The sequence below is a fragment of the Melospiza georgiana genome, chromosome 8 (genome assembly GCF_028018845.1).
Source record: "Melospiza georgiana isolate bMelGeo1 chromosome 8, bMelGeo1.pri, whole genome shotgun sequence".
Taxonomy (NCBI): Eukaryota; Metazoa; Chordata; class Aves; order Passeriformes; family Passerellidae; genus Melospiza; species Melospiza georgiana.
Window position 1 is genome coordinate 17,677,026 of NC_080437.1, and position 12,879 is coordinate 17,689,904.

Here is a 12,879-nt window from a genome sequence, read left to right on the forward strand (position 1 = left end):
CATATAGAAATAAAAGCAAATATCTCCATTGGATTTGATGTCACAAAGCAGGTGGGGATGGAGAAGCCCTACTGCTAAGCATTTCTGGTTTGGAATGGAAGGTGAGATTACTCCTCAGTAGGATGCCAAGGCTAGCTTTGAGGAGAGCAGCAGTGAAGGTGGCATTCCTTGTCTGGACAGTGGGACCACAAGTGTGTGTGCAGGGAGTTACTGTAAAATGAAACCCTTGTTGCCACTTCTTCATTGCTTTTTATAACCCATGCATTTGCTTATCCGTGGAGGGCTTACTTTTTAGTTTTTGTGTGGACACACCTGGAGTGTGAGACCAGAGGCACAGCATTAGTCAGAAGCCTGTAAAGTTGTCTGTTCAGTGGTGTGTCCTTAAGACAGTATTCTGCAGCTGCTTGATGGCTTGAAGTATTTTGCTTTGCCCTTCATTAATTTCTTTCTTCTTTCCTTTCTTCCTCCTCTGCATTTTGCCCTCAATTTGGCAATGTAAACCCCAACCAAACCTTGACCAGCCCATCTCCCCCTGCCCGTGTGGAGGCGCGGGCTGGCGGCCGCCCATCGCCGGTGGGTGCCATGCAGGCTCCCGTGGCCTCCGTGTACAACCCTCTGCAGAGCTCCGAGCTGCGGCGCAGGCACAGCTCCTCCTCCAGCCCCAGCCAGGTCCGAGTGGGGCCTGAGCAGCTGAAGCACGCGGCCCAGGTCTGCCCCAACAGCCCTGTGGAAGTGGAGGTGCCGGGACTCAAAGTGCTGCACGTGCAGTTCAATTCTCCCCTGCAGCTCTATTCGCAGAGCAACATCATGGACACTCTGCAGGGGCAGATCTCTTCTGTTAGCCCTGATTTCCCCAGGTAACCTGCCCGTGGCCTCTGCAGCCAGCTCAGCACACCTGTTCATCTGCATTTCAGTGTCCACGAGTCCCTTGTCCCCGTCTGTGGCTCATGGCATTGTCCGGTCACAAGAAAACAGCATTTGCATTTCACCATTCCAATGTCAGTGCATGACTCTTCACAGGAGCTTTCTCTGCCTTGTGTCTGTGCCCAACACCATGGGAAACACCAAAACATGTTTTTAGCTTGTCAGTATGTCCACTGTCCCCTGCACACCCACACAGTGGGACTTGACAGCACCTGGTGGCACCTGCAGCAGATGTGTTTGCTGAGGGTAGGAGAGTGCTTTATCCTGAAAGCTGGTATTTTTCTTGCACTTGAAATAACTTTTGTTGTTTGTGACTGACAGATGCTGCTGGTCTTTGCTCTTTTCTTTCATTGGCCATGGATGTGTGCTGAGCATGTTTCATTTCAGGCTGGAGCAGGTACTCATGCTCTCCATCTTTGGCTGGCAAGTCAGGAGTTTGGAGCAGCCTGGCAGGCACCAGGCACATGGAGGGACAGTCTGTGTTTCCACCCCTGCCAGTTTGTCTGCAGAGGTTGCTGCAGCACAGTCCTCCACCTCTGCCCAAAGGAGTGGAGGATGCTCAGCATGCTCTGAGGTCTGCAGGACCTGTGGTGAGCCTCAGCAGCACAAGGCCTGGGTGCTGTTTGATGTCAACTTTGTGGTGCTTGGGAGCCCCATGGCCTGTGTCTCTAAGTGACAGCCTCTGGGTTTTACAGAAGGACCTTAGTGTCAGGACAGGTGAAACAGAAAGCACTTTTATCTGTCTTTCAGGAGTCCAGCCAAGGATGAATTGTGAACCTTCTGCTATTGACCAAGCAGCTTGCAGCTGTGTGACATGTGGCCCAGGACAGTGGTCAGTCCCAGGGCTTCCATGGGGCAGAAAAGGACACAGCCAGATCTCATGGCTCCTGGACTGCTCACAGTTCCCTTCTGGGAACCGTGTACTTCAAAGCAGAAAAGCTGGTGTCCTCACCCCTGGACACACACAGCCAAGCTTTGCCTTGTGCCAGGAGCCCAGAGATTGTGGGAGGATTTACTGAGGATTTACTCCTGCCTTGTTACTCAGTGCAGTTACTTGCTGTAAGTGCTGTGGCTTGCAGTCAGTACCGTGCACACCAGGAGTGGTCCCACTGCCAGCTCTCTGTGCTGGCCTGGAGAGCTGATAGTGGTCACAAAGGAGCCCCAGACATCAGCAACTGTTTAATGGCCAAAGGGACTGCTCCAAGTACTGAGCCTTCATGTAGCCTTGAGACTCTTGTAAGCATTGCAAAATAGGCTGGCATAAAATAGTAAAATACCCTTAGCAAAAAATCAACTGTGCTTTTTGAAGATTCTGTGCAAGGCTGTGTCTTTATGGTCTTTATTACAATCTTCTTGCCAATATTTAAGGCTCAGTGATCAAGTATTAGTCAGTGTTGCAAGTTTCCCATGGTAACAGCAATGAGATCCAGTAATGGTTGTGTAAGTCTAAGACCCAATAAATGTGGTTGGGGTTGTTCCCTACAAAGTTTCTGCATGAGGGGACTTGTGTACACAGAAAAGGACACAAGTTGCTGGTGATTGCTGCAGATAAAGTACCTGTGTAAGAGAAGGTGCCAAAAATCAGCTGGAATACAGATACCCAATATCTTGCAGGTACAATTTCTGTGTCTGTGGCCTTGCCCTTTCAAAAGATACTTTTCAGAGATGTTGTTTAGTTTAAGCAGCATAGCCTCCTGCCCTGACAGTTTGAGGTATTTTACTCTGCTGGTACAAATCTGGGTTTGATGGTTTTTATAGCCTTTTGGACATCTTGTATGTGCAAGTGGATGTATAGGGTGCATACCTGGGAAAGCTGATATGTATGTTATGCACTGCCACAATGCATGGTTGAAATATGATGGCTTTGTCTGACTCCAATGCTTTCTAAGATTATTTAGCCTCTGCTTTTTGGATGCATGGTATTGAAACATTCTTGGTATGCAAACTGCAATGAAAGGCTTCTTGCATAATGTTTTTATGGGTGGATAGAGCAGTGGGAATATATGAGTTTACATGAGATGAATGTAATATGGAGCATGGGATATCTTCTGTCTAATAGAAGGCACATAATTCTTTTATTTGGGTAAGAAGCTTCAGTAACTGAGATTCAGGTTTCAAAGGTTCAGCTGTCTGCATGTCTAATGTGCTTCCTGCTCCACTGAAAATTGCTAAAGATGGAAACATTTTATGAAATCCTTTTTATGGAAATAGCATTTTGTAACTCATGTGATGATTTTACTTCTGATGCTTGAAGAGTTTATTATATAGAGTAACTCCCAGATGACTCAATTGGTCATTGGCATTGAAAGTATGCAGTTGCCTCCTTGAGAAAAAGATTTCCCTCTGCAATTTAGTCTGAACTTCAGGATGTTTATGTACTTTTCACGCAATCACAGAGTGCAAGAATGGTGAAACTGAGAAGGCCATTTACATTTATATAAGACTACATTATATAAATGTAGTCTTATAAGACTACATTAAAAGACTACATTACAGAATTGAGGTATCAGAGGAGTTTTGTCAGCTATTTCATTTTATCATATATGTTTTACTGCAGCTACAGAACACAAGGCAGGCAGGAACTTCCTGTGTCCTTTAGTCCATCCCTTAGTCCAGCACTTGGCAATTTAAACCACTGATTTAAATAATTCCCACTGTATATTTGTCCAGACTATTTTCAAATCCTTTAGTTTGGAGGTTCCTTGCCTATCCACAACAATCTCCTCCGGTATTTCAGTGTTAATAGACATATTGGAAAGCTTTTGCCAAGGGATATTCTAAATATCCTCCTGCAGTTTAACCTATCCTCTACCCACTGTACGTGGAGTTTGTCTTAGGCACTGCTTCCAGACTCCTTTTTATTCCCCAATGACCACCATGACGCTGTGCTGTGAAAAGCTGCTCCTGAAGCACCTTGGGCTCTGAGTAGAGGATGTAAGTCCCTCATGACATGAGGGGTGGCAGCAGCACCTCAGGGCAGCTGCACTGAGGGCTTAGCCTTAGCTGAGAGAAATCTCTGCCCTCGACCTGCTCATTATAACCTTAGTAAAATACTGTAAAAATGGGGTCCACCTAGAAAATGGAAATAGTAACACTCACTTGAAAACCAGACTAAATTACTTCCCATCAGAGAATCTTCTAGTTAGACCCTACAGCTGTTACTTGGTGAAGGTGACATTTACAAGCAATTCATAGGGTACTTGCAAAGAGTTCTTTTTAATGGAATAAATTTTTCTTAGTTTGAGATTCACAGTGGTGTAAGGTAGCAGCATAAGGTGGTTTATGCATGCAGGGAACATGCATGGATGGCACAGCTACTCGGTGGGATTCCCATCGCAGCACATGAATTCTTTACTTTGCTGTTACCAGAGCTGTGATTTCCTGGGCAGGCTTTAGCTGCTGGAGTGTGTGGTTACTGTGAAGCAGGGAGAGCCCTGGCTGGGGGCAGTCAGTGAGCAGCTGCTGACAGCAGCGTGGGCACAGCCCAGCCCAGCGTGCCGGTCCCACCCGGAGCACATCCGGCACCTCTGTGTTTGTGGCCTCCCGTCGTGCGTGTGCTTTGCACGTTCATTCTTCAGCCATGCGATGCATCCTGAAAGTTCTGCTAGAGGCATTGCCTTTAGTTTTCATCCATTTAACAAGAGGATTCTCTGTTCCTTCCTCAGTTTAGATCAGCATAACCAGACCCCAGGCAGCATTGCCATAGACAAACAATCTGAGGTTTACAAGATGCTGCAGGAGAATCAAGAGTCAAATGAGCCACCCAGACAGTCTGCTTCGTTTCTTGTGTTGCAAGAGATCTTGGAGTCAGAGGAGAAAGGTGAGTACCTGATCTGAGCTCTTCCCCTCTGCTGTTCTTTGGGTTAGTAGCATTTAAAACTTTATTTTCCATTTAGCTGTTGATTGTTTATGGTAGCACCTGTAGGTGGCTTCTACAGAAACCTACAGACCTAGTCACTAATTTGATCACTTCATATTCTCTCATTTATTAGCTTCAGTGTCTATGGGCCCACACCATTGCTTAATCATTGAGTGAGCGCTCCAGAAATAAACCCTTGCAACATTTAGCTATCAAGAAGAAATTTTTAAAGTTGCAAAATCTCCTATAGTTTCTAAAGTTTTGCCCCTTTTAAGATAGTATTCACTGATTAAAGACCATCTTGGAGCCAAGACTTTGGATGGTATCACAAGATAGTGCTCTTCAGTGAAGCCTATTGCTTCTGAACTCCATCCCCCTACACAAGAAAAAGTATCCCCTTCTGCAGCTGAATGTAAAAATATAGAAGCTGGGTTACAATGAGCAGTTAATTGCTTTTAAGCTCTGAAAATTCATCTTCTTGGCATTCTTGATCTTAGGTCTGGACTTGTACAATTCGGAGCTATAGAGTTTAAGATAAAAAAGCCAATTAACTTATTTGGGGGCTAAATCATGCTCTCTTCTCCCCTTAAATAAAATAAAATAAAATGAATGAATGAATGGGAAAAGAATTCCAAGAATGACCTTTTTTTGTCCTTAGGCCAGTCTTTTGTGTTATTAGCTTGGCAGTGGTATGTTCAGTTTAATCCAAAAAAAGCCTGGTGCTGAGATATTCACCACAAAGAGAAACAGATCAGCCAAGTGCTGGTAGGTCTGAGGGATCTGTAGGGAAACAGCAACATGAAGAAAATAAGGAAACAATAGGAAGAAAGAAACCAGGATCACTGAGTCTCTAATATGCTGTTAAAATACCTACCTGAAAGAATCTTTTAAATATTGAGTGTTTGCAGCTTGCCCTCAGGGTTCAGCTCCTGCATGGAAGGAGTAGCCCGGACTTCTCCCGAAGCCAAGGTCCTCCCCTGTGCTTAGTAGTGCTGAAGAAGATAAGAAGCAAAAGCCTCTCTGTTTTATCTTTCTTTGAAGATTTGCAGCATTGTTGGGATTCTCTGGCACAAGGTTTGCCTGCCCGATCAGGGGGCCGGGATAGGCTCTGGCATTATTCCACAGTGAGCTGACAATGCTCCATGGCCCAGCCTGCCCGTGCTGCTCGGCCAGCAGCAAACAAACACACACACACTGCTGCGAGTCAGATCCTTGGTGTGATAAACGGCACTTTGGATGGCATTCCGTGTGATAAATGGCACTTTGGGTGGCATTCCCTCTGATAAATGGCATACTGGATGGCATTCCCTGTGATAAATGGCACATTGGGTGGTGCCTTCTCCCAGCGGGGCTCCAGGCAGTGGCCTGGGAATGACGGCTGTGAGCCATGCCTGGCTGGGACAAGGCCCTGGGGGCATCGCTGACTGTGTGGGCTGCACTGACTTACACCAGCTGAGAGCCTGGCCAGGCACAGCAGCCAAGTGTGGCTGTTTGGAAGCACCATGGCTGGTCTTTTAAGGCCTGACCCTGTGCTCAAAAATTGAGTGTTCCAGAGTGGAAAATGGCACGGTTCCTGTGGGTGTTTGATTAGTAGAGATTTAAAAACTTGTTGTCAGTGTTACTGATAAGAGCAAAGTGCTGGTTGAGGCAAAGGGAGTGAACAGAAGTGATATGGAAGAGTCTGAAAATGTGATTGCTGCTGCTTGCTTCCCAGTGACAGTCAGTTGCAGCAGCTCTTGGAGGGCAGGTGGCTCTTGCCATGTTTGGAGGGTTAGGGAACTTGCACCTCTGGACCAGCATCTGCACAGAGCTGGGTGCAAACCTCTGAGCTGAAGGCTGCCCTAAAGGCAAACCAGCACAGCATCACCTGCCCCACAGCTGAGGCAGGCAGTTCCCCCCTTTTTCCTCTTGTGTCAGTGCTGCTGCTCTGGGCTGTGGCGAGTCCCTGACATGACTGGTCACCAGGGTCTGTCTTTGGAGGGCTTTTCTGCCCCTTGTGCTGGGAATGCCCATTGGAAGTGTGCTCTTGGTCTGACACTGGTCTGAAGGGTTTCATCAGTGTCCCTCACAGTCCAAGGTCTTTCTGGTGAAATACCATGGGAGTCTCAGCAGCCTCCTTCCCTTGTTAACTGGTGCCAAACCCCTTAGAAAAGTCATGTAGATGAGATTAGTCCCATCATTGGTGTCATTTTATAAAAGGCTCCATTTTCCTGTGATATTTAAAGGCTTGCCTTGTATCCCACACCTAGGATCCACTGCTGATTTAGGCATTCAGGTCAGCACAATGTCCCCTGCAAAGGCCTGCAGGAGAGAAAGGCCTCTGTGCCCCAGAGAAGTTGCAAGAGGGAGATACCTGGAGCATGCTATGCAACAGCAGGGGAGTGCAAGGTTATCCCATGTCCCAGGGCTGTGCAATAAGGAATTTGTTAACCAAATCTTCCAGGAGTCTTGGGGGAACCAACTCCACTGTAAAATAGACAGCAGACTGGAAAAGGGCTTTGACCGTCCTCCCAACAGAACACCCACCTCTTTCTGAGCTCAAATCTGGGAATCAGCTTGAGTTGGACACAGTGATCAGGACACATCAGGCAGACTCCAGTGCTGCCAAGGCTCAGGCTTTGCTTTGCTTTCTGCATCTGTGCATGTGAGACACATCAGCTGAAGTCTGATGGGCTTTTAAGATGAGAAAATAATCTCTTTTGACTGCCCACCATCTCAAGCCCTCACATTTCCAGGGCGAGGTTCAGCTGTGTCTCTCCTCTCCTTCCTCCCCACACATCCCTAAATCCCTGCCCACTTCCATGCATGAATCCCTGCCTCAGAACTGGGGTTAAAGAATGTCATGCCCCCAGCAGATCACCTGCTTGGGAGGAACAGCCTCAAGCCACGCATCTCACATGCTCTGAAGCACTCTCCTTCCACCCCCAGGAGACCCTACCAAACCATCTGGATTTAGGAGCGTCAAGGCCCCTACCACAAAGGTGGCCTCATCGATTGGGAATGCCCAGAAGCTGCCCATGTGTGACAAGTGTGGATCTGGCATTGTGTAAGTAAGCCTGTCCCTGGGGTTGAGGTGAGCAGCCCATGCCTGTGCCAGGGGCTGAGGTCGTGCACCCAAGCAGCACTCACATCAGCGCATCCAGGAGACTCAAGGCACGTTTATTCTCACCAGCTTTGATAACACTAACTTTGCAGGTCCCTGCAGTGAGGCAGGAGTTGGGTTTCCAGCTACAGATCCGTATCAGTGGAAACCAGAGCAAGTCCCTGTGACTCAAACCTTGAGGCAGTTGTTTCTGCAGTGTTTGGCTGACCTGAAATCTGTTTACAGCATTTGGAAACAAAATGACCTTTTCATTCAGGGCCTGTGTATTTAACAAATTTCCTGTCTCAGTGCTCCCAGGCGTGGCATGGAGACTTGCCTTGGTGGTCAGAGGCAGAGGGGACTGCAGAGCTGCATTCTGCTCCCCACTCTCCTGTAGGACCTCACATCTCCACTGTGTCTATGCAGACATATTGTTTTTTGTCTTTTTGTGGGTAAAATCCAACTCCAGCAGACCTGAGGTTTGGGTTTGTTACAGAGCTGCTGTATCATAAATGCAACCACATGGGGGACCCAGCATTCAATAACTATGTCTTAGAGTTGCTGTTTTTCAACCTCACATTCTTCAAATTCTTCCTCTGCAACACCCTTAACTTAACAGCTGACTACACAGCAGGCAAGTACTGGTAGCCAAACCTGCATTGTCATGGAAGAATTCTGATTTTTCAGATGCTGCCTGCCACAGGCTATCAGATTGTTGCTGAGACCTGCTACACTGTGACTGCATGGTCCTGGCATGCCTGGAGCATCTGGACCAGCAGATTCATTAGAGAGGAAATGCATAGCCTGTAAAATATGAATCATAGACAAACCCTGTAATTATTCAACCAGCTGGGTAGGTCTGGAGAGAAAGCAAAAGGCCTTCAATAGCACTCAAAACTAATGAATTACAGAAAATAGAGATGGCTGCTGGAACAAAATAATACTGGAAAATTGTTGTGTTGGGGCTGATGGTAGTTAACAAACTGTTGGTGTAGTTTTTGTAGTTTTCCTAGTCATCTGTTGGGCTGAGCTGTGAAGTCTTCAGTAAGAGCTGGCCCACATTTGGCTGGATCTGTTCACTGCAGCTCCCAAGCAGCCATGTCTGAGATTAAAACAAGGATCTAGTGTCTGTGCTTCTCCCACACATCAGGCACCAGCAAAAGGGCAGTGCTGGCTGTGCAGTATTCATCCCTGCATTTCTGCATTTGTTCTGCCATCCAGTTGGCTTGTACCTGGATTTTGCTTCCCCAGATGGTCAAGCTACTGCCTCCCATTTGATCCTGGGCATTTGAATGCTGTTGTGCTTTCTGCAGCCACCAGCTATTTCCATCACAGTAATTCTTCCCACCACAGGTTATAGGACTGTCCCTGTGTAACTTACACAGGTCAATGCTGGGAAACACTTCCTAAGGGAGAGTTTCCATGCCAGCACATGTTGGGCTTCTAAAAGTGCTGTTAACATTTGCCTGACCAGAGGTAGGGCCTGTACTTTGGCTCGTCAGGAGCAGAAGAAATCTGGGCTGGGTGGGAGGTGGCTGGGGAGGAGGGAGACAGCGGGCACTGAGCGGTGCTGGTTCCTCCCCAGAGGGATGTTTGTGAAGATCCGGGACAAGCAGCGCCACCCCGAGTGCTACGTGTGCAGCGACTGCGGCACCAACCTCAAGCAGAAAGGACACTTCTTTGTGGGAGAGCAGATCTACTGCGAGAAGCACGCACGGGAACGGGTCATTCCCCCGGAGGGCTACGAGGTGGTCACCGTCTTCCCAAAGTAAACGTGCTGCTCACAAAGCCAGTGAAGATGATTTATCCTCTGCTGATTTTCCTTGGAGAGCATTATCCCTACCCCCTGCAGAATCTTGTTTGCAATAAGGAATGTTAGGCATGGCTTTGAATTTCCTTGTCATTATTAATCCTCCATCTGTTCACATGAGATGTCACTAATTGTTCAACATTCTTTTCATCCTTTCACTTTTTTTTTTAATAAACAATTTTTTTTTCTTTCATTGTGCTGCCAATCACACAAGAAAATCAGAGGCCAAAGTCAGATTACAACTTTTCTGTGTTCTAGTTATTTGCCATCCGTTTGCCTGCAATAAATGGGGTGAATCCACAAGGTAGAAGTGTCTGCTTTCTGCTGTTTTCCTTGTGCACTGGACTGTGGCTCCCAGAATGCAGTGCCGCAGAAGAGATGCCCAGTGCATGGCTGTGTTTGTCCTGGAGAACAGTGGGAGGGATTTACAAAGTCGGTCAGGCTGGTCTTGCTGCCAGCTGAGCTGTGAGCAGCTGCCTGCTGGCACCCAGCAAGGGCCAGGAGGGCATAGCCAAGGTGCAGAGCAGCCTGGGAGCCTGTGCCCAGTGCAAGGCAGCTGAGAGCTGCCTCCTCTGTGTCCAGCACTGCTTCATGATGATGGGACTGGGCATGGCAGTGTTTCCTGCTACTGCATCACCACAGATGGCCCTTTGTTCCCTCCGTCACTAACTGAGCTCTAGGAGAAAAACAATCTCATGATGCTTGCTGGAAACCAGGGAACCTGAGAGTGAAGAGGGGACAGTTTGAGTGGCCACAGTCCCTGTTCTGGCTCCCCCAGGGAGAACCACAGGTGGCTGCCCAAGGCATCACCCTGCTCCTCGTGCTGCTGCTGTGCACAGCTCCTGGAGGTGCCTTTGGGGGCTGATGTGGGGAGGGGAGCACGTGCCCCTCGTGCCCTGGACAAAGGGCTGATGGTGCCTGAGCAGCAGAACCCGTGTAGAGCACAGAGGAGGCCTGCAGTGGTTATTTCTCTCACACTTCTAAGTGAGATGATGGCTATTCTTAGTCATGTAAAAATAAATGGTTTCTAAGATGTGTCATGTTTCCTTTAAAATGGATTGGCAGTGGTTGAAATCAGCAGGGTGGGTTTATGGCTGCACACAGACCTTCTGTGGCCTGTACAGGGTCCCTGGAGTTAGTGGGTGCATCTGCAACAGCTACAGACAGGGTTGTGTCCTTGCCCTGGAAATGCTGTATTGCTGCACCCTGTGCTTCCTCTCCTTCACAATGAATCACACCACTTCACACCACAGCACAGCTGTGTTGTAAAAAGAAAAAAAAAACACAACCAAAAATCCAAACAACAAAAAGCTAATAAACCAAAACAGCCAAGGTCAAACCACAACCCCAAACCAAATCCTCATCTGACCTAAAGCTGACCTGACACCAAGCCTATAAGCCTCCTGCTGTTCAGATAAACAGGGCAGCTTTTGGGCAGGTTGGGCAGGGGACTAATTCACCAACCCAGCTAAATTTAGTTCATCCTGTCAGGCTCCTTTTATGGGCAGAGGCAAGCAAGTGAGGCTGCTGTAGCTCAACCAGCAAACTTTGTTTGGATCATCCCTGGGAAAAGCCTGGCTTTGGGCCGCTGGCACACATCAGCACACACCTGCACAAACTCAAGAGAGTAACACAAGCAGCTCTTTTCCAAGGTGAGAGTGGAGGGAATTTTTTCCTGCTGGGATGATGTCTCCCCTCACTACTGCTTAGGGGTGTTAACTCTCACCTCTCCACAGGACACTTCCATAGAGAAAGGTTCTGTGTGCTGCAGTGTTGGCAGGTGGGACTGCACAATAAGGTGGTGCAGTGGTGGGAAGCACAGACTGCAGGGTGAAGGAGTGACCTTGCAGGCACAAACTGCTCTGGCTGTATTGCAGACCAAGTCTGCCCACCAGTGGGACTGTGGCTGCTCCACACCACCTGCTTTCTCAGCAGGCTCAGGGGTCCCCCAGGGAAATGCTGGCAGCTGAGGCCATCTGCAGCCCTGTGTCCCAGCCCCAGAGCCTAGGCTGAGCCCTCCAGTGCCTACTAAGTCATTACATTATTTTGTACAAGTATGTCAGCAAAACAGCGCTCATTCCTGAGAGCCTCATGATTTTGGGGGCAAGGGCGTCAGAGCCTGGCCCTGCCTGGCATTTCCCTGCCCTCCCACCCAGTGCCACCCTGCAAACGGGTGACAAGCCCTGCTTTGTGCAGGGCCATGGGCTCTGTCACCAGCCGAGCTCCTGCAGCCAGGCTGGCAGCACAACTGGCAACACTGACTGCAGGGGCCTGGCACAGGACTCAGGGACTACCAAAGATTTGTGGAGTAGTCTGGAAGTGTAGGTTTCTGCAGGGGGACACAGTATGGGTAAATGAAGGTGGTAAGAATGTAATCTTATCCCCTAGAGAGTTACAGCTGAACCAATTACTAAAGATTAGGAGCAGGCCTGATGTTAACAAGCCACACCCGTAACCAATAAGAAGTGTTATAAAAGAGTGGATTGGTGGGAACTGGAGTTAGTTGGCTGCTGTGAGGACAGGAAGAGTCAGTACCTAGAGGAGCTGCCTACAAGAACCATCAAGGAGGTATGAAACTCTGGCAATATGGAACCCTTGCAATATAATGATAATAGAACTCTTGCACTACAATGACAACAGGTTTCTAATGTGGATACCAGAGCTGATCCAATTCATTACATGAGAATGGGTTAGGTGAGGAAGTTCACATCTGTTACTTGAGATCTTTGATCATGCTCTGCTGTGGCTGGCTGAGAAAAATGAATGTATTTATCTTATCTTTTATGATGTAGGGCAAAATATTTGACAACTGTAGAGTTCACTGTAGTCTGACTTCCCAGATTATTAAGGAGTTAAACATCTACACTCTGTCAACAACAACAAAATAGGTTAAATAGCCCTGCAACCACACTGAGCTGCCTGCTTTAGAAGTTATCACATAAGAAAGAGGTTCCTATGTGAAGCATGTTGAGCAGTTTGAGTGGGTGAGCACCCTGCCAGAGGGTGTCTCACAAAGGTGGGCAGCACAGCACAAAGCACAGTCTATCATTTTTAGCACCGATTACTTTAATTTTGCATCGTCTTGCAGGTTAAGCAGGGTAGATCAGTCTTCAAAAGTTATGTAGGCTGTGTGGGAGCAGCTGTCACTTACTATTGTCTTTAACAAAATTAGGCTGAGATGCAGATAGTTGAATAGGGAAAACA

General features: G+C 47.8%; 1 protein-coding gene across 4 annotated transcripts in view; it reads left to right on the forward strand.

The window, feature by feature from the left end:
* PDLIM1 (PDZ and LIM domain 1) overlaps positions 1–9,982 on the forward strand; it is a 43,476-nt gene extending 33,494 nt beyond the window's left edge. For 3 of the 4 annotated variants that reach the window (XM_058029499.1, XM_058029502.1, XM_058029503.1), the window contains 4 exons: positions 522–857; positions 4,590–4,744; positions 7,712–7,829; positions 9,451–9,982. In XM_058029499.1, the coding sequence (XP_057885482.1) occupies positions 522–857; positions 4,590–4,744; positions 7,712–7,829; positions 9,451–9,637 (796 nt within the window). In that variant the 3' untranslated portion in view covers positions 9,638–9,982. The remainder of the gene's footprint in view (positions 1–521; positions 858–4,589; positions 4,745–7,711; positions 7,830–9,450) is intronic. The other variant, XM_058029500.1, reaches the window with a different exon arrangement.
* Positions 9,983–12,879: the final 2,897 nt, after the last annotated feature.